The sequence below is a fragment of the Ammospiza caudacuta genome, chromosome 11 (genome assembly GCF_027887145.1).
Source record: "Ammospiza caudacuta isolate bAmmCau1 chromosome 11, bAmmCau1.pri, whole genome shotgun sequence".
In the NCBI taxonomy this organism is placed as follows: Eukaryota; Metazoa; Chordata; class Aves; order Passeriformes; family Passerellidae; genus Ammospiza; species Ammospiza caudacuta.
This window is the reverse complement of record NC_080603.1, coordinates 8,236,663-8,264,637: the sequence shown is the minus strand read 5'-3', so window position 1 is coordinate 8,264,637 and position 27,975 is coordinate 8,236,663. Positions and strand designations below refer to the sequence as shown.

The following is a 27,975-nucleotide window of genomic DNA, read 5'->3' as shown; positions in this document are numbered from 1 at the left end:
ATTTTTTCCCACTCTCTCACGTGACACTATATAATCTGTCATTAGATAATCAAAGCAGTTTTATTAAATTAAAATCAAAAGTTAAACATTCAGTGTGCCTGAGAAGGGAATACAGACCAACCTAATCCCCACACCAGGCTTGAAGATACATTCACTAGATGTGTGAAATGGGAGACTTTGTCCAAAAACATCAAGCCTGGAGCTAGTTTGGCTCCCTCTCACTCTGCTCTGCCCTTTGCTAGAGATGTGCCACCTCCCTGCCTGCCTGCAAGCAGTGTCCCTGCCTGCACAGCTCTTGTGCCATGCCCTTCCCAGAGCACCCTCTGACCATGGGAAAACCTGGTCAGTGCCAGGCCGTGTTTCAAGGTGGTCAGTTAGAACCTGTTGGGCCCCAAGACCTGGTTGCTGTAGTCAGGCAAGATGCAGGGAATGATGGCAACACATTTGAAGGGATGCCAGAAGATGTTTCTGCTTGGACAAAGCCAGGTGGGGATAATGGCAACAGAGGATGGAGTCTGGACGCAGAAAGCCAGTCATGTGCCAACACCACAGGGCAGGTTAGTCAGGCTGATGTATTTGTGGCTTTCCTGGCATTTATTGGAGCCTGCACTGCAGCAGGGAGAAGAGACAGTACCAGGGGACAGCAAGGGACAGCCCCTTGTTCTCTGCCCAGACCTGCTCTCTCCACTTCATTTGACTTTACCTCTGAAAGCTGCTGCACCCTTGTGCCATCTGTCCCCCAGCAGCAGGAAGGGAGCAGGTTCCAGTTGGCTGGCTGCAGAAGAGCCGGGGGATTGAGGGGAGGTGGCTGCACAAACTGAACTGAAGCAAACTAGGAAATAGGTTGAAGACAGGATTTGATAGATCCAGCAGGTCTTGATTAGACTGTGATCCTAATTTTCTTGGCTCCAATCATGATTTGCATTGTGGGCTGTAAATGCTGCTCCCTGCCTTCCCCAAAGACAGACAGGAAGAGGAGTACAGCTCTGATGACCGGCAGGCAGTGCAAAATGAGACAGGCCTTTACCCAGCAGTGGGTGAGGCTGGGGCTGAGAGAGAAGGCTGGATGAAGGCATGGGTGACCTGCAGCAGGTGGGGGACTGAGATCAATTATTGGCCAGAATTATTTTCTGCAAAGGTCTCGGAAGGCCCGTGGCATTGTTTATGGGCCTGTAGCACTTTGGGGTTTATTGGAGGAGGCAGTGCAATTGAAGCACTGGGTTCAGGAGATCAGCCTCCATCAGGGGAATCACAGCTTGGAGCTCGGCTGGCTGAGGTAGGACATCCACTCTTTGAGGGGAGGGTTCCCCACAGCTGCCAGTTTTTTCAGAAAGGCACTGGGCCGTAGCCCGGGCACATCAGGGTGGGCCTCAGAGTATTTCTGCAGTTTGGCCAGCACGCGGGGCAGCCCCACGGTGGAGGCGTAGAACATGGGGCCACCCCTGTGCTTTGGCCAGCCGTAGCCATTGATGTAAATGACATCCAGGTGCTCTGGGCCTGATGCTATTCCCTCAGCCAGGATGGCAAACCCCTCGTTGATGAGGGAAAACAGACACCGCTCCAGGATTTCCTCCTGGTCTATGAAGCGGGTCTGGATGCCGTGGGTGTCTCTGTACTGGGACAGGAAGTTGAGGAGCCATGGGTCTGGCGTGGCTGTCCTGCCCCCGGCCTTCTCGTACAGGTACCAGCCCTTGCCGGTTTTCTGGCCGAAGCGGCCGTGCTCACACAGCAGGTCCGGCAGGGGGCTGTAGCGCTGCCCGTGCCGCTGCCGGGCCGGCGTGCCCGCGGGGAGGGACGGCCCAGTCAGGCCCTGGTCCTTCCGAGACCTCCAGCCCACGTCCAGCCCGGCCAGGTCAGACATGCGGAAGGGGCCTATCTTAAACCCAAAATCTTCAAGAACCTGATCTACTGCGTCTGGTCTGCTCCCTTCCTCTAAAAGGAAAACTGCTTGTTGGACGTACGGAAACATCATGCGATTCCCAGCAAACCCAAAACAATTCCCTACCACCACTCCCACTTTCTTCAGGGCTGTGGCCAGCTGCATGGCAGTGGCGATGGCGGTGGGGGACGTGTGGCGGCCGTAGATGATTTCCAGCAGCCTCATCACGTGGGCAGGAGAGAAGAAGTGGGTGCCAATGACCTGCTGTGGGCGGTTGGTGGCAGAAGCTATTTCGTCGATGTTCAGGGCTGATGTGTTTGTACACAGCAAAGCTCCTGGCTTGCAGATCTTTGACAGCTTGTGGAATATTTCCTTCTTCAGTGCCATGTTCTCAAACACAGCCTCGATGACTAGGTCTACATCACGCAAGAGATCGAAGTCCACAGTGAACTGGAGACGTGCAGGGTTATGAAAATCCAGGATCTGGGCACCCCCCTCCATTTTCATAGCCTCACGTTCCAAAAGGAGCATGACAGCTTTTCTTCCCTTGTTGAGATTCTCCAGATCCTGCTCCAGGGCTACCAAAGGTATGTTGGCCTTAACCAGAGAAGTCACAATGCCTCGGCCCATTGTTCCCAGCCCTAGGGATAAAAGCAAGATAGAATCAAAGATTATGAATAGCAAATTAATCTCCTGAAAGTAGCATTTCCTTTGTATCTCCAGGATAAAAAGTGGAAGCCTCTTGAAAACAAGTAGTGCATACATAGAAAACAGATATTGAAGACTGGGAAAAAGGAAGGTGAATCTGCTCTTTCAGTGAGCCTAAATGTTTGAAAAGAGGTAGCACAAAGGCAAGTTAGTGCCCTCACAAGCTTACAAAATGCCAGTGGGATTCACCCAGTGTGCACAGACCATGTGATTCATGTCTCATCTCTGCAAAGTTTTACACCTATGGAAAGCAGGATCATTGAGGTGTGAGAACATGGGGATCAAAGAAAGAAGCTCTGAGTTACATCTGCAACCCTCTTATGACCTTCTGCAGGCAGATTCAAAGCAAGTTTTCACCCTGAGGGTATCAGTGCCTCCCTGTTCCTGTGAGATGGTCTGTTATGGGCATTGAGCAGACACACCCCCCTAGAGATTTTGACACTGGCAAAGTTCAAAGAGTTGGTTTCTCCCTTGTCCTTCCAAGCTTCCTCTTTGTCTCCCTCCTTTTCTCCCTCTGTGCTTTACTACATGATCTTTGAAGCAAAAAAATTCAGCTGCTATTTCTGTAAAGACTTGGAGGCTGATCTGCTCTAAACTTTGTCTCTAAGGCCTCCTGTGCCTGCTCAAACAGGATGGAACCAATGCAGTGTTCTTAATCTAGATTTCAGTGTCTTCTCTCTCCTTTTAAATCACGCTGCCACATCAGTAGCCTTTTGCCTGCTGTTCACATTCTGTCAGGTATAGAGATAGGTTCCTGCCCACCAGGAACTCTTCAAGCCCTCCAACACAAGCCATTCCTAACTGCTAGAGATTCTCAAAGTCAGTCTTCCTTGTCCAACCACACAGTTAAAGCTCTTGCCCAGAATTCCTGGAACTGAGAATCCATTCACACTGTAATTTTTTCCTCCAAGGTGTGTAGATATGCCACCCCCAGCTCATACCCCCAGGAATACCAGTGTAGAGATCACTGGCTTGGTCCTTTGCACCAGCTCTGTCCTCTGCGACATTAAATGAAGCTGCACGTTCCTGTGACACATGACCCACACCACTGGTCCTGCTCTCCCATGGTGGAGGCTTTTCCAACTAAATTAATACAAATTAGTGAGGGAAGGTCAGCACAATTTTACCAGCTTTGATAGTGCAAAACCTCTGAATGGGAGGATTACTAATATCCTAAATATAGCAGCAACCAGACAAAGTAAAGGTTTGTTATAATTCTGTAAAAATGATTTTTTTAATCTCAGGTTTACAAATGAAAGTCAGCTAAACAAATAAACAGAAACAAGGGGATTAAAAATTTTGTCTAAATCAGCTTTGTAAAAAAGAGCTGAAATGATGTCATCATTTAAACAAGTTCCAGCAACCAAGGTCAGACAAGGTAGGGTGTTTTTCCTGCATGTTACACACCCTTGGTTTAGTTCTGCCCACCTTCAGCTTGTGTGCACACAAGACATTTCAAACATTCCCTGCTTAGCCACCAGAAGATGGTTTTTACTGGCATCACTAGCTGGCAGCCTGCTTACAAACCATCATTACACTCCCAAGCAAATGCTGAAGTTCCTTTCAAGCTTTCAAGGAAATTAGATTTGCTATTTCATAATCAAGTTCTACTGCAAACTAATTTGAAAATAAATGTAGAATAATATGAATCAACTCTTAGTAATTCAGTGTCTATGCTTTGCTGGCTGAAAAAACCTGAACATGAGTAGTTCCTCCCACTGTGCTCACTCTTCAGAGCCTTTGATGCAGGAGCAGGCACGTTTAGGGACAGGTTTTCCCTGGCTTTGGTGAGCCACACAAAGTGATTTCTTCCTGCAGAGCAGGAGGGTAGCTCCCCCCCCAACCCAGCCCCATCTGTCAGGCTCTCTTTAGCCATCAAGCTGAAGTGTTTGCAGTCCCACACGGCTCCCTCTTGAAGTCTCTTCTTTCCCACTGTGGAAGCCTAATGTTTCTCTCTAGAATTTCCAAGTTCTCCACACATCCTGGGTCTTATGCACTCCTGATCCAGCTTCAGTCTTGTGACTGCAATCTTAGTGGTTCTCTTGCCATATGAACTTTTCCTAATTTTCCACACTGCCTTTTCCTAAATCAAGACCTCTTTTGTGAGCAGCTGTTCCCCAAGCTTCTTTCCCAGGGAAGCTCTGCAGTGGTGGCAGGTGATTCCCCTGGTTGCTTCCATCATGAGTACTCCATGTAGGTTTTAGCCATCCCAAGAGAGACAGGCACACATGCTTCTAGTACTACACTTTCTAGGCCACAGGAACAGGCTTATAGATAAGATATGAGCTTGCCAAGCTTGTTTCTGACCTAGAAAAGCTGTCTCTCAACTTCCTACAGAACTCTGCAATGGCCTGTATGAAATGATGTTTAATGAAGCTGGCAGAGAGAGTAATGAAAGCCCCAAGGGGTTTGTTACATTAGAGCTTGCACAGCATGATTCCCCTGGAAATATTTCCTAAAATTGGGCTATAAAACTAAGGAGAGCTTTGGCTATCTAGCAGCAAAAGAGGCATTTCTGAGGACTCCTCTTTTGCAATTCAGAAAGCCAAGTGAACTTGGGGAAGAATATGTTAGAGCAGAAAAAAAAGGCAGGGGATCATTAGGCCTTACATGTGTAGAAGGCTGTGGAAGAAAGAGGAAGGGAGATGTCTCATGCTCAGCTCAGATCACACAGACTGAAATATGGTGAGGAACTGCTCCAGAATTTCTGCTGTGTGCTGCATTTTCTTACTCAACAGTGCTCTCCCTTCCCCCAAACCAGGAAAAACCCTTATTCTCCTCTTCCATGCAGGGGACTAGTTTCATGCACAAGGCACATCTTTCCAAAAAAGACTGAAATCTGCTTCAGGAGCAAGAACAGTTCCCAGCCATTCTGCTCCTGGTCTTTTATTGCGAAATGAAGCTTTGACATATAATTAAAACTACACTTGTACATATGTAATTTCAGGCCAAATATGGGTATAACAAATCCATTTGCTGGGCAAGCTGAGTGAATAATGATGGTTAATTATTGATCTGTCACGTGAGGTATTTAGAATATGAAAAATCATACAAAATTAATTGAAGGACTTTAAAATACAAATTTCAAAACAAAAGCACTTGAAATATGTACAAGGCAGATCATGTACAGTCCCACACTACAGAAATACCTATCTGTGGAAAACACTCTGAACTACAATGAATATTTGGACATTAAATAGCCTGGCATTTGAAATAATTCTTTGCAGACTGCTAAAAATATGCAAGGACTGTTCCAGTTTTCCTGATAAAAACAACAATAAGCAATTGGCAGTAATGGGCTGCTGTAGACAGGGGCTGCTGCTTTCTCTGTTTCAGGGTATCAGTTTCAAGCAGAAATAATGTGATACTCCAGACAAGCAGGGAGCTGAGGGGAGATGCAGCTGCAAGGGACAGAGAGAAAAGAACCTTCTTTCTGGGTGGTGAGGAACCAGAGAAAGTGAAAAGAGGTGGGAGCCAAGAGTTCAGAACAACAAAAGCAAAGGAAAGTCAACACGAAAAAGTCAACATGGTCTCCTCAGTTGCTTCTCACCATGCAGCGATAAGAGATGGAAGCAGCAGCATAATGCAACATGGTTTTAGTGTGTGGAACAGCACAGCACTGTCTGAGGGAAAGTGGGGTCTGCATGATTTCTAAGGAGCCTAAATTGAAGCAGCACCTTTCTCTGACTGCCCTCCTCTCTGCAGTGAAAATAGAGAGACCCAGGGTCACCTAGGGTAGACTCAATACTTGCATGGATGAGCAGCACTATTTTAAAAGGTGTCAGTCCCTCAAAAATCATCCCTAGGATTTGGATTTCTGGTGCTGCAGGGATGTACTTCAGATCAAAAACATGAAGTTACAAAACACGGTAGAGTATTGTACTGGCTGGAGAATTACTTTTTGTTTCAGTCACCTGAAAGAAAAAAATACAATTGTGTTGGCATGTTCTCTGCCCGTCTCTAATGGACTTACAATTTCACTTATATCAAAAGGAAAAATAGGAGGGAAACATTCCAGAGGAAGGGAAAAAAGCACAAGAGGCAGAAAGAAGGGCTAGAAAGCAGTGACCCTTTGGTGAGGAATTCAGGGTTAAAAGGAGGTGATCAAGAACCTCCAAGATAAGTTACATCACATGAAATGAAGTATGACATGAACAAGAGTATAAGCAAAGCAGGCTCTACTGTTGGGACACAGGGGCTGTGTAATGAGATCAGTGATTCAGCAAGGGCTGGAGCCTGGGTGAGTGTCAAGGCCCTGAGTGCACTGATGGGATTTGATGTCCCTGAGCAGCCACACCTGGAGCTTCCACTCACCTGTACTGCCCATTGCCTCTGAGCCCTATTTAAGCTCAGACCTGGGCTTGTGCCCCCTTCTTAAGCTTTCTTGGAGGAGCTCTGGTGGCTTATTGTGGTTGTGGTCACTGTTGATCCAAACCTCAGCCTGCCAGACTAACATCCCACCTTTACCTTGGACCTGCATCATCCTGGGAACTTTGCTTGATCACCTGTACTCCCAGTAGCTCCTGGCACCATCTCTGGTCCTGCCCTGCCCGCCTTGCCCAGGTACTGTACATTTTGATGCAACAGTAGGTTGTGCTGCCATCCAGAGGGAGAAATGGGTGGGCAGGATCTTCAGGAATAGGGAAGTGTAAAGTTCTGTGTGTGGGGAGGAATGGTGCATAGTGGGGCTGGCTGCTGGAAAGCAGCTCCCCAGAAAAAGCTCTGGGAGTGCTGGTGGACACCAGGCTGACTCTGAGCAGCAACATGGCCTTGTGGCAGAGCAGATCAGTGGTATGTGGAGCTATGCCAGGAGGGGTCTTGCTGGAATCTTGAGAGAGGTGATCCTGGCCCTCTGTGTGGCATTGGTAAGAATGTAGCTGGAGTGCTGGGCTCCCCAGTACAAGAGTGATTGGAGTGAGTTCAGTGAAGGGGAAATAAGATAATTAAGGGACTGGAGTATGTCTCATGAGGAAGGGCTCAGGGAGCTGTGACCTCAGCACAGAGAAGGCTTGGGGCATCTCACCCATGTGTATGCAAACAGAGAGAAAGGTACCTGGTAAAGGAGATGGAGCCAGGCTCAAATGGCCCCTGGTGATAAAACCAGAGGTCATGGGTACAAGCTGAACATGGGAGTTCCAGCTGAGCAAAAGGAAACAATTCTTTTTAGTGTGGGGCTGACTGAGCACTGGCACAGGTTGCCCAGGGAAGTTGTGGAGTCTTCATCCTTGGAGATGTTGAAGAGCTATCTGGACATGGTCCTGAGCAAGTGGCTCTAGGTGACCCCATGTGAGGAGATGTTAGACAAGATGACATTCAGAGGTGCCTTCCTGTCTCAAGGATTCTGCGGTTCTGCTCCCTGTTCTTGTCATTGGCTCCCCATCCCTGGGGTGCAGCTGCTCCCTGCCAGTAGATAATTAACTGGATGTGTTAATGTGGCTCATACCAAGGTTGCCTGTTACCCTGGGCATGCTCAGCAGGAGCAAGGAAGAAACACTTTGGTACCTGGCTATGGTGTAATTACTCCTGGAATGTTGCTCCCACTTTGGTTAAGCACATTTTATGAAGTGTTGAAAAATTTGTGGAAGTTCAGGGTAAATCAAATGACCAGAGTGTGACAGATTGTGCTTTGCAGCAGAAGTATCAAAGCACTTAGTTTATTTCTTCTGCAGAAGGAGGAGTTAACTTGATTGTCTGTAAACAGCTGTGAAAAACACTGAAACCTGGAGGTGAGATTGGGGCAATTTCAGACCATAATTCAGAAATCTGTCCAGAGATGAGTGGCAAATACTTAATCCAATGGAAGAGACATGCAGCCCAGCCAATTCTGCTTGGAAATAAAGTACAGATGATGTTTCTACTAGAAACTTTTAAATAGAGGTTGCATTTGTCCTCAGAATTCCCTCTAGCTCAGTTACAGCCCCAAAATAGGCAGCTCAGCTCTAACAGCCCTTCTGGCTAAACTGTCACTGTGATTTAGTCTTTGCAAATGTGTTGTTCTGGCATGGTTTAGCAGCACAGAGTAGAGAATGTCCCACCTGGTCATTCCCCCAAACTCCAACACAGGCCCTCCTGTCAAAGCACACACTGCAGGACTGACCTGTGTGGGACTGACAAAAGTGTGTGTCCAAACTTCTGTGCTCTTCAAGTCATAGAACAAATCTGGTAACAATTAATGCCTCTTTACCTGAATGTTTTAACAGCCACAGATCCTTCTCACAGGGTTTGTGATGTTTAAAACCCATTTCTATTAAAAAATATGGCATGGCAGCTAATGAAGAGAATTTCCAAAAAATTCTCTATGGCCTGAAATGAGTTGTCAGACAGATCAAGAGCCCTGAGAAGCACCCAGAAGAAAAGCAGTGTTGATCTGGTGAGATTTCCTTGAAACAGAATGGATGTTTTCCAAGTGCTCCATTACTTGTCTAACCATTTTTGAGTGCTACTATCAACAGCTACAGCTGATATTTTTTTTAATCTCAGCAGTGCATTGAAGGTTTTATTTAAATTGCTCTTATAAAAAATTAATGAAGGCATTATCTTGCTGGGCTACAAAATGGCAGGAGTGGATCCCAGTGAGATGAAATCTTCTTAAAATACAGCTGTCAAAACATTTTTCTATTAATATATCCTGAGTGACTCTGTGCACATGCACCTGCAGTACAGAACTAGTCCAGGAGGAGGAGAATTTCCTACAGACCTGCTTCTAGCACGAAGCAAAAACAGGTCTTGGTGTTTAAAAGGGAGCAGACTGCTTATGGTCCACACACAAAGCTGTAGGGGGAGAGAATATAAGAAAATAAAGATAGTGTAGAAAGTAATCTTACCCCTAAGGAGTTGCAGCTGGGCCAATTATCAAAGATTAGGAACAGGCCTGGCTTTAACAGGCCACAGCTGTAAGCAATGAGAAGAAGATGCTATAAGAGTGGGGTGGCTGGGTGAGAAGGGAACTGGAGTCAGTGGCTGCTTTGTGAAGAAGAAAGATTCAGTGCTCTGAGGAGATGCCTATGAGAAACACCAAGAAGGTATGAAACTTTTGAGATAAGGTGATAACAGTATGGAACCCCTGCCATAAGATAACACAAAGCTGTCTCTGAAGTGAGAGAAAGCTGTTCCTCCAAAGGAAGAGGAGACTCCAGGTGCTAATCTAGTGGCATGTGAGTTGCCATCTGAATTTGGAGCTTCCCAAAGCAGTGACAACTTCACCAATGGGTGTGGAGTGTGTGATGGGTGTGAGTGCCTGCTGGGGACTCCCACGGAGCTCCCGGCCGTGCCCGGTGCCCGTCCCCGCAGTTCGCTGTGCTTACCTATGACGGCGGCCCTGCGCACGGGCTGCGGGGCAGCGCTGCTCCAGGAGGCCCCGCCGGGCGTTGCCCAGCGGCGCACGGCTCTCTCGGCGAAGAAGGCGTACTGCAGCGCCTGGGCCTGCCCCGAGCTCAGCAGCACCTGGAACAGCTCCCGCTCCCGCCGCACCCCCGCGGCAAAGGGGCTCTGGGCGGCGGCTCGCACGGCCTGGCAGCACAGCTCCGGAGCCAGGCACCCCCGCGCCTGCCGCTTCACCTTCGCAAGGGCTTCCTCCAGAAACGCTTCCATGTTGGGCAATTTGGGAACCGGCTTAAGGCTGAGCCTGCGGGGTCCCAGGGGCTGACCTGGGAGAGAGAAATGGAGTTACAGAACAAAGCAGCCCCATCTTTTCAGATGTAATATTTCCAGACTTCCAGACCCTTTTCCACAGGCTGGGATGGCAGTCTGCCTCCTGTTCTCCAATCCCTGCATTAGGGCTTGCATGGCACAGTGAGCTGGGTCTAGAACTAAAGCTTCTGACATTTCTCCTTAATTCTGCTTGCTCTGACAATTACGATTTTTCAAGTTCCTTCTCAGACTTCAAAAAAAGTAAGACTTTGTTTTCAAATAAGTAATTCTCTCCTTGCTTTTCTCAGCTTCAGAGTGCCCTGACTTTCCAGTTCTGTCCCTCTACAGTCCTAGCTGCCACTTTCATATGGATCTTTCTTTAGGCCTCAGTAATGAAGCTTTCCTCCAGTATTGTTCAGTATTCAGGACCCAGTTGACATTAGCCAGAGGCATTCCAGCCAGAGGCCTGACCCAGACATTGACAGGAGAGTGGAAAACACACCCTGACTTCTTCCCTGACTGAAGGAGCCCCTCAAGTCACTTTGGGACTAACCAAAAGGAGATCTCACTCAGCATGAGTTTGGCAGCAAATGGGAGAGTTCATGTTTGTGTCAGCAAGTGATGAATCAAGCAGCCACACAAATATGTGAAGTTTATTACAGACAGAGGTTGCTATGGTGATACCTAGACAGGATTTTAATTGGGAGAATATAGTTATGGTTCAGATGCCAAAATTTTCTGTCATCTTTGTAAGTACAGAGCTGGCTATACTCAGGTGTTCCTCTGCTCTAAAGGCAGCTTGCTCAGTAAAGACCAGGGAGGAACAAGTTCAGCAATTTGGGAGGTATCCCCTTGATACTGCAGCACTGTCACAAAGACCCTGCTGCCATCCCAGCCATAGGCAGATCATAAACTGCAGCATGGCACTGCAAGGATTGCTAGTGCTGTTCCCAGAAGCAGCCAGGACTGCCACCAAAGTCAGGTGGTGTCCTGAGAACCTTATGCTGAAGCTCTCTGGGGACAGTGTCTCATTGCTCTGGCCTCTTAGATGAGCTCTACCATGGCAGCACACTTCTTTCCAAGGCAGCATTTTGCATATAGCTCCTCTTTCTCTTCCTGTTGAAGTGCCAATGCACCAGCAGAATACTCAGGAAACCCTACAGGGATACTGAAGAGCAGGAATAATGGCAGTACTGCAGGCATGGCTGCCTGAGATACATGTCCTGACACTAGCTCTTCCTCCAAGACTGAGCAATGCTTAGGAGAAACTGAAATACAAGTTTCCAGGATGAGTTAGTACACTGATGTCTTGTAATAAAGGTCTTCAGAGCTCAGGTTTTTAATTAAGCCTCTTAGTGAGCACCAAAAGATGAACACTCACTTGTAAGTAGCTTCCCTTGTAATCAGAGTTCATAAAAATGTTTTCAACATTGACAGTGGATATAATTTGTATCAGCCAGTATTGCAGGATTATATTTATTCCAAAATAAAGGAACAGGATAATGTTCCTTTATTTTGGAATAATTTTTTCCCCTAAGTTTTTAACCCAGAAATGTTCTTTATCTGCAGTTCTTTATTTAGGACTTAAATAGTGTGTTATATTCCATCCCAAGAGGAAAGCTCAGGCTTGTCCCAGAGAGCTGATCTGATGGCTGGAAGATTGGGCAGATCAAGGAACTTCATATGACATCCAATGGAAAGGGCTGGTAAAAAAGGAATACCACTGGGAGCCTTTAAGCTTGGTCTTCAGACAGCAAATAATACTGTAAGCACAAATAGTGATGGGGGACAGGAGACAGTTCTCAGACTAAAAAAAAAAAACAACAAAAAATCCTCAGGGTCCTGTAGTAAAACTCTTATTTTAGCTGCAAATTGAATAGGTTTTCTACAGCACCTCTGTGCAGTATCTTAGTTTCTGCAATGCTAATAAAAATGTAGGACGTGTTTATGATGAGGGAAGAATTACCAGAATCCAAGTCTGGGAATAAGAGATCAGTGTGGGACACCTGCAGCTTGATTTCTAAAAGCAAAGCAGCAGGAAGATGATGAACAGTGCTGCAGCAAAAGCATCATCCACACACAGGAGTTAACACAGACTCCTGCTTTATTTATCAGGTTTGTAGTCCAGGGGGCACAAAGGGCAGATCAAATCTATAAAATTTCTGTCAGCCAATGCACCACATATGCAGGCAGCATCAAATATTATGTTATTTAAAGAAAGAAATATCATCCTAGAGTTGTAAACCCTTGGGACACTATGAGATGGCACATGCAAGAGACAGGGCCAGCCTAATGTTTCCCTCATGCAGAGAACTGCTTGTGAATTTTTGAGGAATAAAGCTGAGCCCTGCCCCTGCCCCTCAGGCTGCCAGAGAATTCCAGGCCATGTCAGACCTTTCACAAACTCTGTTTGGTGTCCACACTTGGCTAGGCTCTGTCTAAGGAAGGTGTCAGCCAGAACGTTGAGCCCTGGGAAGAGATTAAAATGTTTTGATATTGTGCATCTTGCCAGAGGTGGCTCATGGAAAGGCCTTGCAGCTCTAAAGGAAAGCTTCCCTCCAGTCTCCATTTCAAGGATGCAATTACCCACAGCAGCATCTGTTCCACCCCTAGCTTTGATGAGCCTCAGAAGGAACAACTGCTTCCTCTGCAGCAACTCCCAGTAGCTTACAGGCAGAAACTCATCACCTTTCCCCACAGATTAATACCTGGGGAGCTTGAGCTACTCCAAATTGCTCTGGTTTTCCTTGCCTCTTTGGTGCAAGGCATTGGTACTGCTCTGCTCTGAGGTCAGTCAGCAGATGGGGTCAGAAGAACAAGGGGTGTATGTGGAGAGTTTCAAAGTCTGCTGTGTGGAGGCCAGGAGCCAATTTCTCCTCCAGCTGAGGAAGACCAGAGCAGGCCAACAAGAAGTGGGCAGGATGAGATACAAACTACTGCATGTCACCAGCAGTTCCAGACATTTGTCAATTTTGTGATGCCATCAGCTGGGAAAAGCCTGAAATGCAGCTTTGGATCACTGCAGTGATTGTCAAGCACATCTAATGAAAGGACATTCTCCTTGTCCCCAAGGATTTAGCTCCTGTCTATTCCTTTTTAAAGATTTTTTTCTTTAGCCTGCAGAAGCCAGTTTGAAGATATTTTCTTTAGCCTGCAGAAGCCAGTTTGCCTGAGAGGTCAGGGAATTATTCTTGCTTCCTATCTGCAATACATGTATTCTGGTTTTCAATGAAAAATCTGACTTGGAATCAGTAATTGCCTCTGTGTATTCCTACACCCACTTAGTGTTTCAGAGCATCTTTTGAAGGTGTTCTTCATTAGGAGCAACCCATAAAAATGTATGGATGAGAATGCTCTCCCAAAGTGCCATAAAAGTAGCTCTGTCAGCTGTGTATCACAACAATAATCAAGGACCCCTGATACAGTAAGGCAGTCATTTGAGACTGATCTCTTGCCATGAGATACTGCAGCTCTGGTGCTGAAAAAGCTTTAGAAGAAAATTATTTCTGAATTGATTCTTTGAGAGTTATCTTGCAGTACAGCCTTCCCAGGAATAGAAATTCCAGTGGTGACAAAACCAGTTATTCAGCCAGACTGCTCTGTAAGAAGTCAGCAGTTGGAGCTTCATGTTTGAAAAAAATCTCCTCAGAAACAAAATGCTGCCTGCCACACAAAGCCAGTGGAATTTTGTAATGGCATTTTTGGGGTACGTTCTCTTTGGTTTTATTACGATTATCTGAGAAGCATTCACTGAAAACAGAACTCTGTGTGAACAAACTCCAGACCAGCTATACAAGACTTCCTTCATCTCTTCTGCAGCCCTGTTTGTGCTTGATGGAGAAATATGAAAGTTCTGCCATGTCTTTGTAGGACAGGAAATTTATTAACTTTAGGCAAAGGCCAAAGCAAGGAATGACTCAAAAAGAAGCATACAGGCCCTGGGTACACCAATCTTTCAAATTATTAGATAACCTGAGGGTAAATGGTGCATCAAAACTTGTCATGGTCTTCTGCAAGGGTGTAATGAGAAATTTTTCAAGCAGGAAATAAATAGATTAGCTGGCTCACCAGTGTTTTCACTGTTAAAACATGTACTTTAAATGCCAGTAAAGCTGTTGGAAAGAGTCTGAAAGCATTTTTAAGGTTCTGTGGGAGTTGATATATAGTGTGATGTGCAACACCGTCAATGACATTACTCATTTTTGCTGGGATAACTCAAACCAGCAATAAACAGAGTGAAAATCTAATAATGAGTAAGATTGGAACAGGCTACCTGCTGGACCTTCAGCCAGGATCCTTGTATGCTTATACAGCTCAAGAAAAAAACCAAACCCACATTGGTAGCTACATCCTCCAAAGAAGATGAAGGTAAAGAACAGGATTTTTCTGCTGTTGGTAGTGGATATAAGCTCCAGAGAGCAAGTTACCCTGAGAAATAGTGTGGTCAATGCTTCCTTCCTGAGGGTGTCCTGTAAGGCCAGGCTGGCTTTCACAGCTCTCAGCCACTGCACAATGTCTGTCATGGAAGAAACAAGCATGCAAATATCTAAACTTCACCTGATTGCACATAGCATTTGTTGGAATCCAGAATGTTTTCAGGTTTGCCAGTTCCAGCAATGTATCCATTACTCATTTCATGACACACTGCTGCTGCTGTCATCAGTACTGGCATAGATCTTGTGCAAAGCATCATTCAGAGCCCAGAGGGTACATCACAGGGAGCACTGTTTGTTGGGTTAATTTGCCTAGAAGAGTGGTAATATTTCACTGCTCTCCCAACAGATGGAGAAACAGAATTCTCATTAAAAACAGACAAACTCAGCGAACCAAAGTACCTTTGTTTTTCTTAGAAGCAGCAGTGAAGTACATCAGCCATCTCTTGCTAAAGAATTATATTTAGTCTGGTGACATAAAGGAAAGAGTAAAGAGGAGTGCTCATGTCATTGATTCTGCACTAGAAAATGAAGCTCTAACATACTGTGGGATGAATACAGTGAGAAGGATGGGCATGTGCTACAGAAAACCCAGCCAAAGGATACCTTGGTGCCTGTCTGGTACATCTCAAGGTGTGGCAAAGTATACAAGACACTGATATTTAAGAACAGTCAATTCTTTGAATTACCTTAAAATATGGGGCACTGTCATCTAGGACAAAGCTTAGGCTGCCTCAGCTTCTAGCTCAGAGAAGGGGCCTTGTTTGTAGTGAAGAGAACTGGAGGAGCAAAACCAACATCCCAGCTTGGACAGCATTGCCTGTAAGGCCATGTGGTCAAAGCAGGAAGGGTTTTTTGCTTTCCTGCATTCAGCTCATTGTGATAGAGCCCCAGATGAAATGCAGTGGTCAGGTTCCAAAGGTACAAGGTCAGCAGTGGAAAAATGCCCTGCTTTCTCTAAAGGCAATGCTCCTCATGCTGCATGAGGAATGCTCCTCTTTGCAAGTTAACTCCAGCAAATTTGATTCTGTTACTTCTGAGATGGGGGAAAAAATCTCTCCCCATCCCTCCCATTTGCACAGGCCATTTTTTTACATGGCACCCAAAGGATTAGGGACAGAGTCACATACAGACCATGGATCATTAAATTGAGCACAGGATTTGCCAGCCCCTCCACTACAGAGAGAAAGTTATTTTTGCTCAGCCATTATGGATGGTGCAACCAGAATGCATGCAATGCCAGCTGGGATCCAGAACTGTAGATGGATAGAGCACTTACCCCCCAAAACCTGGGGAGTGCAGCATCCCAGAGGAGCATCTGAGTTTGGATAGACAATTAAAAAGCAGAAGGACTTGGTATAGATCTGTTCTCTCAATCTCATTTGAATTTCTGTAGCTTTCCAGCATCTGATTTTTTTTCACTTCAAACAACAGGAAACAAATTCTGCAATTAGTTCTCTCTTATATGGATGCCAAAACTCAAGAATGGAGCATATAAATTAGAACAAACTGGTGGGCTTTTTTCTGCCTCTTTTCAGCCCTGAAACATCACCAATTATTTCCTGGTACTGCTACAATTTGTTCCTCACCAATCACTTTGTTTGCCAAGCGGATTGCTGCCTCAATGGTGTTTTCTTCCACAATTTCATCAACCAAGCCCAGCTTCAGTGCTTCAGTTGCTGGAATGTGTTTTCCTGCCATAAAAAGAGAAATAAGGTGACTGCAGTGGAGCCTGATGGGCAATTTTGTTCTTTTCCATCTGATCAAATTACTTGTGCAGCTGGTAATTAGCCCCTCACGGGTGGAAGCAAGTAAAATTACAACCCAAGAAGCTACACAGGTAAAAGATTCCTGGTTTTTAGACCAAGCTGGTATGACTCAATGCCATGTTAACGTCTATACAGACACAGCACTTACCTGTAGTGATCATATCCAGAGCAGCTGGTACTCCAATCAGTCTGGGGAGTCGCTGAGTGCCTTCAGCACCTGGAAGTAACCCTAAGGTGACCTCTGGCAAACCCATCCGAGCCTAAAATGCAGCAAAATTAAACAAAAATCTGATCAGAAAGAGTGGTAATTGCAAACTGAGCAAAATAGAGGAAAAACAAGCAGATGTGAGTCACATTGCTCCTCTAGGAAGCCTCAGAATTTCTACATAGAAACCTCATCCTTGCTTTTTGCTACATAAAATATTTAAGAAAAAAACCCACTTGACCATTTGAAGCATTCCTGTACAAATGCACAATGGGCCAACAGCATTCCCTAGATTGACACATCTGTCAATAATGCTTGCAAGTAGTTGTTACCAACTGGAGGAGGGCAGGCTGGCTTAACTTTCATCTCCCTACTCTAATTCTTGCAAGTTTAGCAAAGAGTTGGAAGGAAACTTAAAACCATCTTGTTTCACTACCTGCCATGGAGGGACACCTTCTTCTACACCAGATTGCTCAGAGCCTCATCTAACCTGGTTTTGAACACCACTGAACTCTTCCCTAATCTTCCTTCAAATGTCTCTACCAGATTTGATATCTGGTAGATTCATGGCAGATAAGCCAGGGGGAGCAGGAAGTGTATGGAGGTCTCCTCTTAAAAAATTTATCTAGATTTTGTTGCTTTTAAAAAATAGTCTGCACATTTTCTATTGAGCTTTTGAGATATTTTGAGTTACTTTAAGACCACTACTTATAGTTACAGTAGTCATGGCATTTCATGATGTGGTTTAGTGGGCATGGTGGTAATTGGTCAAAGGTTGGATTTAGTGATCTTGGAGGTCTTTTCCAACCTTAGTGATTCTGTGATTACATGGTCCTCACCTTAGGTGACACAGAGGATGATGTGCAGTATCTCTATGCTGTTACAGCAACCCACACTGCCACAGAGAAAGTGACTCACAGCAGAAGTGAGGGGATGGCCCTGTCAGTGAGGAGTTTGTACAAGGAGACAGGCACTGCTCAGGGTGGTTCAGCATTCCTGAGCCTTGAAGGAGGGGATTGAAGGAAAAAACCCAGATCATTCCTGAGGACTCTTCAAGCTGTCTCTTGGTCAAAGTGCTCCTTGGGGACCCAGAGCTCATGAGGGATGTAACCCTAAATGCTCCATGCTAGCTGAGTTTCAACTGCCTATAGAAAGTAGGCCATGAGCAGAAAGAAGTGCAAAATTCACAAGGCTGGGGAAAAAAATAAATAAGAGAAAGTCACGCTGCATGAGTCAGTAAGATACAGCTGTCTGCATCAGAATCCAGATAATGAGACCTAGGGCAAATTAACATTTGGTTACTGGAGTTCTACTCAGCCATCTTATCCTACTAGTTACTTTATATTTAGAAATTACTTGAAATTAGTTAGTAAGGCTTAGGAGAGATGTCAAGGGTGGTGGTGTAGGTGAAGAATGTCTGAGCACACAGACTTGTATCCTACAGCTGTGAAGCCATTCTCTGCCGGGCAGAGGGTCCCAGGAAAGGCACCTGTCCCTCTGCTCGTGCTATCTGTACCTGGCTCCCGCTGCCTCCAGCAGCCCCTGTGGTCCCCAAAAGAACATTTCCCTGCGCGGGCTGTGTTACCTTCACGTGTGCAATGCGGTAGTGACAGCCCAGCGCCACCTCCAGGCCTCCGCCCAAAGCGACGCCCTCGATGGCCGCCACCACCGGCTTCTCGCTGCTTTCGATGAGAGACACGATGGGGCCCAGGGCACCTCCAAGTCTCTTCGGAGCGGAGAACCCTCGGATGTCAGCTCCTGGGGGAGCACCAAAAGATTAGCAGGAATTAGTAGGCGAGGCGGTGACTGGAAGAATCCTTCCCTCTGTGCCAGCTGCTCACAGATGCACAAGCCCTTGCAGAGCATGCTGCTGGCAGGGGAGGGGTTAACAGCAATCACCCCCTTTTGGGACCACCTTCAAGGAACCCTGGATCTTTGATCCTTTTCACAGAGCTCCGAGGAAGGCTGAGTACAAAAATACAGAGTAACTGTAAGGATCATGTTGTCACTGCAGAAATTTGCAAACATTCTTGGTGTGATATTGAGCCTGGAATAGTTTAGTGCAAGTTATTATGAACAAGCAATATAGAACTCCTCAGAAATTCCCTAGCTTTTCAGGCTTCTTCTGCTGGAGATCTGTCATTCACCACTGCCCCACTCTAGGTACATTCCATACACCAGACCAGTAAATGGTCCAGAGATTTTACATAAACAAAGCTATGGAGACTGAGGAAACACCAGGATGTTATGGAGTTGAGCAGCTGTCCCTCATTTCAGAATGAACAGGCCAGTTTACTTCTGGCCTGTTTCAAGATCCAGCTTGTTATGTGCCCCATGTCAATTGTAGTACAGCAAAATGGGCAAAGCACCCTCTCTTGTGGCCATTTCGAGCCAAATCAGGACTTTTGTCAGCAGTGTGATGAGGCAGAGAATCTCCAGATATGATGGGTGGAGAGTGTTTCATCTTTTGCTCAGCTTGTGTTTGATGTCTTACCTGCACTGAATTTCCCATTTTCACCACAAATCATAACAGCTTTCACTGAGGGATCTGCATCTGCTTTCTTCAGCCCATCCTCTAAAGCCTGGAGAACTGCCCGACTGAAATAAAAAGAGATTCAGTGAGGAGCCATCAAATACATCCCCTTCCAAGGGGTCTGTGTTCACTGAGCAGCCCAGTGGAAATGAGCACCATGTCCAACAGGCAGCCCCCATGCCTGCCTGCTGCCTCTCCAGGTGAATCCTGTCCTTATTCTCCCTCCTACTCCAAGGACAAGCACCCAAACCCAGGCTGACTGCTCACCTGTCAGTCACTGCCTGGAGAACTCATCTTCAGGCTGTGACACTGCTGTTTCCACAACAAGCAGCACAGGAAAATGTTCTTTTGAAGATGTCTTTATGAATTAAACATTCAGATTTTCAAGAAAACAGTTTAGCATAATTTAGAAATAATTAATGCTAAACCACTGACAGTCTAAGAACTTTTTGAAAGGAGCTGTAGGGATAAAAAAGTTATTTTTCAAACACCTGACTCAGGCTCTGCTGATGTTAAGAACTCTTTCATCTTGTGAAGAACTGCACATAGGTCTGGACTTAAACTGGTGTGGGATCCTGTCAAAGGGAATTTGGGCATGAAACACTACACAGAACATGTCTTGACTCATCTGAACAGGTAGCTCTGCAGTAAATATGCCCAGCAAAGAATTAATGAAGAATTTCAAAATGGATCTGTAGAAGCATAAATAGTGTTTTTTTCAAATCAGATATTTAAAAACTCTGACCCAACTGAATGTCCACTTTGCATTTGCTTCTTTAAAATTAATTCATGTTTGTATAGACGGACTTGGAGAACCTATTCTGTTTTAGAAGGTGGTAACAATAGTGATAGTGGGTAAAAATAGAAGCATTAGGACTTTAGTAATAGAAATATTAATACAAATTTAATGTATATATATAATTTAGATACTAAAATGTACTGCTATACACACATACTGATATAATTTGTGAGAGACTATTCTGTGTAGAGATGCCTCTGATACAGAAAATCTGAGCCACAAGCAGCTGGAGGCTGGAGGAATATCCAAGAAATATCATCCACACTTTTTCTTTCATTCTAGGAAGAAAATCAGCTTTTCTTCCTAGACCTTCTCCAAAGCCTGGGCCCAGCTCCACATGTGAGCTTGGTGCTGAGGAAAAGGGAGCAGAGCTCTGCTGATGCCCAGTGGAGAGCAGCAGTGTTAATTACACACAGCTAATCAAAAGGCCTGAGGCACAGTAAGCTTGTGCATGTTGCTCTATGTGTTAGAGGGCATTTCATCTAAAAAGGAAGCTTGAGGTGAAATAGATGAAAGCCACATCATTGTACTCTTGTGTACATTTTTACAGAGTAATGCTTGCAGAATTCATGTGGGAATCCATAGTCTGCAAAGGGAAACCTGAAGGCCCAAGGAGCTCCCAGCTGTGTGAAGGAATCCCAGCCAAGCGCTGCATATTCCTCCTTCAAAATCAAAAAAATTCAAGAGAAACCATTGGCAAAGTCTATCAATCAGGGCTCTTGGCTGAGGAGGGCTGTCTAGGAGGGTCTCCAGGACCATCTGCTGCCTGTAGAAGGCTGTGCTACACAGAAGGGTCAGTGGGAGCTCTGAGACCTGACAGCCAGAGACTGGGAGAAGTGTTATTTTTGGAGAGAGAACAGCCAGTTATGTACCAATTACCCAATGTAGACATCAAAGACAGCTCTGAAGTGTGATGTTAGTAATGGTTCTGAAGGCTGAAACTTAAAATGAGAATAATTTGGCCATGGCAAAGTAAAACTGTGAGGTGAGTCAGTAAAGGTCTCTCCACTGCGTGTAGGTCCACATAGCAGAATATGAAAACATTTCCAAATTTTATACACTAAATGTGTTTTAATATGTTAAAAAATTGTGTTTTATCTCCCTCCCCTTGGCATATCTGTGGTTGCTGCTATTTGAGGAGCACCCACAGGCTGCCCCCAATGCTTGCTGCTCTTTGAGTTCTGTTTGTGCATCAGTGAAGAGCCAGGCCACAGCCATACCAAAATCACCCAGGGGCTGGGAGATTGCAGGGAAAGCCATTGGGAAATGTCATTACACTCTACAAATCATGGGGCAAAGAGGGAGAAAAAATATCTTCCATGATCCAAACAAATGTGAAGTTACTAATTTGCAACTCTTGTAGAGACAAATGGCACAACTCCATCAGGAGCAGACAAGAAGCAATCAGTATTTCTGTTCTGTTCCAGGCAGATGTAAAATGCCCAGCCAGAAGGGTTGTCTGCAGCAAATGGGAAGGTTCAGGGTTCTGTGGAGGAAATCAGTTCCAAGCCCTCAGCACTTACAACAACATATCACTACCAAAATAAAATAAAAACTAGTCATCAAGGCTGCCACAAAATCACAGTTTGATCCTTGTCTCACCTTAATTAACCCAACAGGACTGTTCACAGCACTGAAAAATTTAAATTGGTACTTGCAAAAAGATCTCTTCTATTTCCATATAACTTCTTCCCAATTGGAATTTTTTGTGGAATAAAAAGGAAAGAAATCAGACTTTTTGCAGTTCCTTGTTTTTCTAAGATGGAGTGATAAGTTTGCCTTGGATGTGTCACAGTCCAACAGACAGACTGCACTGCTTTGTCACTCACATGTTATAACTGGCAGTAAAAGATGTAATTTTCAATTAAAGCATCAGTAGAATTATAAAAGTACTCAGGAGAATCCCAGTTTCAAACTGCTAGAGCATTAAAGAAACAAAAAGTTACTGTAATTTTCATAAGTATTTCATTACTGTGACACTGTCATTCATTTAGCAGTAACAATGCACAAATTCCCTCCATGCTTTCCAAGGCTGCATCCCATCCATGCAGTCAGTTCCACCATGGGTACAATTTTGACTGCAGAAAAGTGATTCTGCCAAGGGGATTCAGTGTCTCAGGAACTCAAAACAGGTGCTGTTAAAGAGTAGGTGCACACCAGAGCAAGAGAATGTTCTTGGAGATTACCATACCAGGTTGTTTTTAATTTATGGAACCCATTGCAGTGACTGAGGTGCTGGATTTGTAACAGGATTTTACTTTTTACCTTAATTATTTCACATTTTACCTGGAGTTTGTGAATGTGAATTTCTTTCATTAAAAAAAAAAATTAATGTAAGGGAATCCTGAACATTTACTTAGTCACATTTAAAGAAGTGAGACTCAAATCCAACAGTGGAAAATGTTGTTTATGGGAAACATGCAGGTCTGGTCCTTTTCCTTTGTATTTTTCTCAGCTTCTAATATTCTTTAAAAACCTGCAAATCCCAAACCTGAACAACAAAATTCAGGCTCTCCCATTGTCACAAGCTCCTTTTCCTTTGGATAGCTTCCTGCAGTGTTTTTCTTTGAACTAACTCCTGGGTATTACATAATCCCCTACTTGAAATTGAGTTCTTGTGTGTTGGAGTTACCTGCTCTGGTCTCCCTTCCTTCAGTGTCAGATCCAGCTGTGTGTTAGCTACTGTCACACACTGTTGTGTGACAAGTTACTAATACAGCTTGAACAGTTCTGTTCAAGTTTTATGTTCTTTCTGCACATAAATTAAGGCCAGAGTGAGAATGGCATCTTTTAGGTGGAATTTTAGAGTAGTTGTTTTAGGGAGCAGATGCTAATTAATCCCAGAATTTTCTCTCTGTATCTCATCCTGATGAGGTGCTGATCCAGGGGTAATCACATTCTCCCCTCATTGCTACCTGTCTGAAGCTGCAGCTTCTCTCATCTGCTTTACATTTTCTGATTTTTAAGGTGATCAGGGTCAGAAGGACAATCCTGGCGGCCAGGGAGAGCCTTTCCCAATCAAACCTGTTATGCTGTCACACTTCATAGAATCCCACACATAAGCTGCCCTATTGCATGGCCTCCCCTATCCTCCCTGGAGCTTTTCTGTCCTTGTCAGCTCAAATGTTGAAATACTCCTTCAAGTCCTCCTAATTCCCAGTGCCAGCAGCCTGCCTCTGCTGAGGAGGGGTAGTCAGTCCTTCCTTTTGCCAGTCTTGTCTTTCTGCTCCCCCAAACTCCCAGTTCTTTGCATATCTAAATCCCTTCTCTCAATGTCATGGTCTTGCAGGTCTCTGAACACTAAACTTCTGCAAACCAGGAAAAAACCCTCCAAACAAATCAAATTTGGCAGATGCCACCTCTGCTGGTAGAGTGATTAGCTTAAAGGGGAGTCTGTGTGGGAATGGATTTGCTGCCAGACTCTCAAGTCAGCGCACATTTCTCAGGAAAGCACTGCCCCAAGGTACCAGCAGAGGATGATGTCAGCCAGGAGAAAGCAAATTCCTGCCCACCAGTGGCTTCTGAAGTGCTAATGGCCGGTGTGATGGCCCAGGAGGGGAGAAATGGGTAATGGGGAGAGGTAGGGGAGGCTGGAGCACAGCAGCAAAACCTCACCAGCTTTAAAAAGCGTTTGTGCCTGCTGTGAAATGAAATTTACAGGATTGCTCCTGTCTGTAACTTTCACTGCCTCCTATGACCTGTGCAGTCAAACATTTCCAGCAGCACTAACAAACCTGCTCCCTGTGGTCCAGTGCAGAAATGTGCAGCAGGAGCAGGGATCAGAGTGTGCTCTACCTTTGCTAGCTGCATCACATCTCAGCTAACACCTACCTGACAGCAAGGGTGCGAGAATTATGGATCTCTTTTAAAACAGGTACTGCCCTGGCATGCCACCAAAGACCACAGACATGTGGTTGTAGCTTAATGGATCTGAAGTCTGCCAGGATCTTCCTTCTTCCCTGCAGGGCCGAGGGACAGGACACAAGCACACAATCTGTCACCCTTGGTGTATCAGAGCTGCACTTTGCTGTGAGGCACTGCAGGGCCAGGAGCAAAGGGCAGCAAAGTCAGAGATCTGCCCTGAGGAAGCTGTTGTGCTGCTGCTGTTCAAAGGCAGAGGGGACTTTGGGTTTTCTCCAGGACTTCTCAAAAGAAGGGAGTTAAGGTTCCTTAAGCATGTCTGGTTACTGCTGAAGGTTGGACTCACTGATTTTAAAGGTCTTTTCAACCTCAGAGATTCTATGATTCTTTAGGTCTGTATTTTGTATATTTCATGGTAAGGATTGAAAGTTTATAGTGAGTGCAGCCTGGAAGTTTTCTTAGACTGGTCTTGGGCCCAGGAGGCCCAAAGGATATCTTACACCTTACAGTTCTGGGCATCTTACATGTTGGGTTCATCTAAACTCATCAAGTCACTCCAAGTTTCTCCTGCCAATTACCCGAGCACGTGAAAATGCTCTTATTGCACTTCAAAACAAGTCGCAACAGAAGAATGAGCAGTGCCATCTACAATGTAGCTTTTCTACAGAACATCAGGTTTTATCTCCTTTTCATGCTCTTACTCGTCTCTATGAGCTTCTTTTTATCAAACTTTCTCATTTGTAAAGCAAGCACAACTGCAGTGGGGTTATTTTTGGCTTGTGAATACAGGCTGAATAGACACTGTGGTCACTGTTACTGAACAACTACAGCTGCTTAGAAAGGGTTTATGTGCTCCTCAGAACTAAAGGAACTAAACCCCACAACTAATGTAAAGTCAAAAGCATGTAAGTCCTTTTCAAGACACATGAAAAACTAAAATTTCAGAGGCTCCTACAGATTGGTGCTTGACTTTGTTTTCCACTGTCTCGTGTTTGAGATTGCACAGGGCCCTTTTTGACCAAGATCAGTATTTAGAAGTCAATTCCTTAATCATTTTTAAAGGCCAAATGAACTGTTTTCTCATAGCCCTGGCTGAGTTTAATGCTGGTGCCAGCTCTGCTTGCTGAACCATGCCTGATACCCACAGAGCCCTTTGCCCTTCCCCCTGTGCACACTTGGATAGTGCAGTGATTCGCCAGGCAAGCACTGAGCAGTGTGGGGCAGGCAGTCAGACCAGGAAATCTGAGCATTGACTTGTACCAAGCAGCACTGAAAGCACTCCAGGCTGAGCTAACGCTGCTGTGCTGTGTCTTGATGTTTAAAGACTGGAAGGTGATGAGAAATAGGCAAAGTTTTTAAACACCCTCCAGGGGAGATGGCAGAATGTATGGTCTGCTGAGCCTGGCACCTCTCCTGTGAAACCCCTCAACTAGAAATTACAAGAAAGAGCAGAAGTTATGGCAAAGTTCAGCATGTTGTTTGCAAAGCGAGATCCAAGCTACCTCTGAAGGAGCCGCCGGGGTCTCTGCGAGCTCTGAGCGGTGCAGAAGTCCCTGCTGAGGCTCTCAGGGGCCGCTCCCTCCGGGGCTGGAGAGAGCCTCCCCCGGGCTCGGGGAGAGGGAACTCGGGGGAAAGGAAGGACTCGGAGAATCCCCCACCCGCTCACAAGCGGGCCCCAGCCCCGCGCTCCCCGCGGGCTGCCGGCGGTACCTGAGCGCGTTCACCGGCGGGTTGCGGAGCCGGATGACGGCCACGGCCGAGCCCCTCGCGTACTGCGCCATGCCGAGCGCTCCGCCGTGTCCCCGTGTCCCCGCGTCCCAGGGCCAGCCCCCGCCGCGCCCCGCCCTCAGCGCCCGGGCACCGCGGGGCTGGGCCCGGCCCCCGCCTGCACAGAGCCGCCTCTGCTGGGGCGGCAAAACGCGGAATATGGACATTTTTCCTGAGAAAGGATGTTCATTAATCTTTGATCTTTATAGCAAGAAAGGAGATTTCACTCGTGAAACAGCGATTCACAAGCTTTAAGTGATGTCCAGGTGTTGGAAAGACAAATTCCTTTAAAGATAGAATTGCCTTGCTAAGATCTAGGGCTCTGCATGTTTCAGTGACCTCAGTCCTAGGGGGAACACTGACAATGCTCGGGAAGAAGGATGTGTGTGATGTGCCACTGAGAGTGGGCACACAGAATGCAGAACTTAGAGGCCATAAGGACATTTGGCAGGACCCCAAAGTAAGGGAAAAACTGATAAAGCAAACCCAGCAATTTGTACTGAAATCAGCCCCAGCTGGGTGAAAGGTAATTCTGGCTGGGGCAGGTCATGACCAATGAGTCACAGACCACTGACCCAAGAAACCACCAACCCAAAAGAAGATAAATATTGGGCTAATTAAAATAAGAAATGAGAGAATCATTAATCAGTAGAAGATAGACCGCTAAATAAGAGAACGATGTAACTTGCAGCCAATGAACATCAATACCTTTATTTGCTAAAACGTATAAATAGTGAAAAGTCATGATCGTTGTGCTGGCTTTGTGGATTTGCCACCCAGCCTCCTTTCTGTGCAGAAATGTAAATTAATCAAATACCTTGACTCAGTGTTGGATCAGCATCTTACACTGGGTGAAAGAATCTATTCTGGGACAACACTGGGATTTAATGTATGCCCCAGTCAAGCTCTGTCCCTCTGTCCTCTCAGGCATCACTTCACACCAGCCCCTCAGCTCAGAGCAATAATGCCACTGTAAAAAGAGCTGAGAGGTAGAGGGGGAAACATAGTTTCTAATGTTACAACGTGTATGTGTTGCTGTAAAATGTTATTTAAGGGACAGAGAAGATTCTTATCTATACGTTATATTCTTATTTATATCTCTGTAATCTCCCCTTTATGTCTCTTGGCCTTTAAAAGTCAGTCCCTGGGCAGAATGGCTACACCTCTTTCCCTGGTCTGGAACAGGTGTACACAATCTTAGGAATTGATTTACCTGTACAGAAAGGTCCTTCACTAAAAGCAACCTTTACTGCTGCTTTTATATAACCTTTGTTGTTAGAGCTGTTGTGGTGGATCACTACAGCTCTTCTGGCATTTATTGTATAATGTTACAACCCCCCCAAACTAGTGATAATACTCTGTCATTTGCTTGTAAACAGCATGTTCTGGGAGTTTATAAAAATGGTGTAAATGATGCCTTGGAGGGCTAGCTGCTCTGTTGAATTTTTATTAACCAGAATGAAACCAAAGATCACTCTAAGTTGTACTTTGTGTTTATAGTTTACAGGTCTGATCTACTTGCCCTTTAATAATCCAAGTGCTGTAGTTGTGATAAAACAGCCCTATTTCAAATCCAAATAAACACAGAAGAAAGCAGTGCTTGGGAAAAGAGAGCTCATAGAAAGAAAAAAAAAAAAAAAGAAGAGAGTTCCACATTGTTATGGAAAAGTTCAAGTAATATTTAAGGTTGTAGGACTTATTCTTGTCTTTTTTTTCCCTTTTTCCTTCAGGATGGATGGAGTTTGGTAGTGAGAAGAAGAAATGCATTTCAGTGTGTACAGCAGAGAAATTTTAAGTCTTGCAACTTGTGCAATGACCAAGTGCAAAGGCCTGAGCTGAAATCCAGTTCCCAAACCAATGGGGAAACACAAGTGGCTGGTACAGGCCCCAGTAATGCTTCTGGCTGTTTTCCTCTCCCAGTGTTGCTGTTTTCACTGCAATCAGAGCCAAGGCTGTGCAGCTCTGCAACATCTGAGCTGATCTTGCACATGGGAGGGGAGCAGGTTGCAGAGCCTGTCTGCACTTCACCTTGGCAAAATGTTATGGATGGTCCAGTTTGTTCCTGCAGATTTGTGTGGTTCCCCAAGGGCTTGTGCAGGTTTCTGTCAGCCCTGCTGTTCTAAAGCTGTGCAGGGGCTGCCAGGCACTTTGTGCTTCCCTGGAAAGCAGCTGTGGGCTGTGGAACCACAGGACAAGGCGGCAGCTGTAGGGGGATAGAATATAAGAAAATAAAGATAGTGTAGAAAGTAATCTTACCCCTAAGGAGTTGCAGCTGGGCCAATTATCAAAGATTAGGAGCAGGCCTGGCTTTAACAGGCCACAGCTGTAAGCAATGAGAAGAAGATGCTATAAAAGAGTGGGGTGGCTGGGTGAGAAGGGAACTGGAGTCAGC

General features: G+C 45.5%; 1 protein-coding gene across 1 annotated transcript; it reads right to left on the bottom strand.

Annotated features, from left to right (window-relative positions):
- Window positions 1-13: 13 nt before the first annotated feature.
- On the bottom strand, window positions 14-25,614 carry EHHADH (enoyl-CoA hydratase and 3-hydroxyacyl CoA dehydrogenase). The gene is made up of 7 exons (XM_058812333.1): window positions 25,527-25,614; window positions 19,118-19,221; window positions 18,209-18,381; window positions 16,567-16,678; window positions 16,239-16,343; window positions 9,892-10,233; window positions 14-2,520 (listed from the first exon to the last, which is right to left on the bottom strand). Exons 1-7 carry the CDS (start codon window positions 25,595-25,597, stop codon window positions 1,250-1,252), a joined length of 2,178 nt encoding a protein of 725 aa, XP_058668316.1. The 5' UTR covers window positions 25,598-25,614; the 3' UTR covers window positions 14-1,249.
- Between the last annotated feature and the right edge of the window lie 2,361 nt (window positions 25,615-27,975).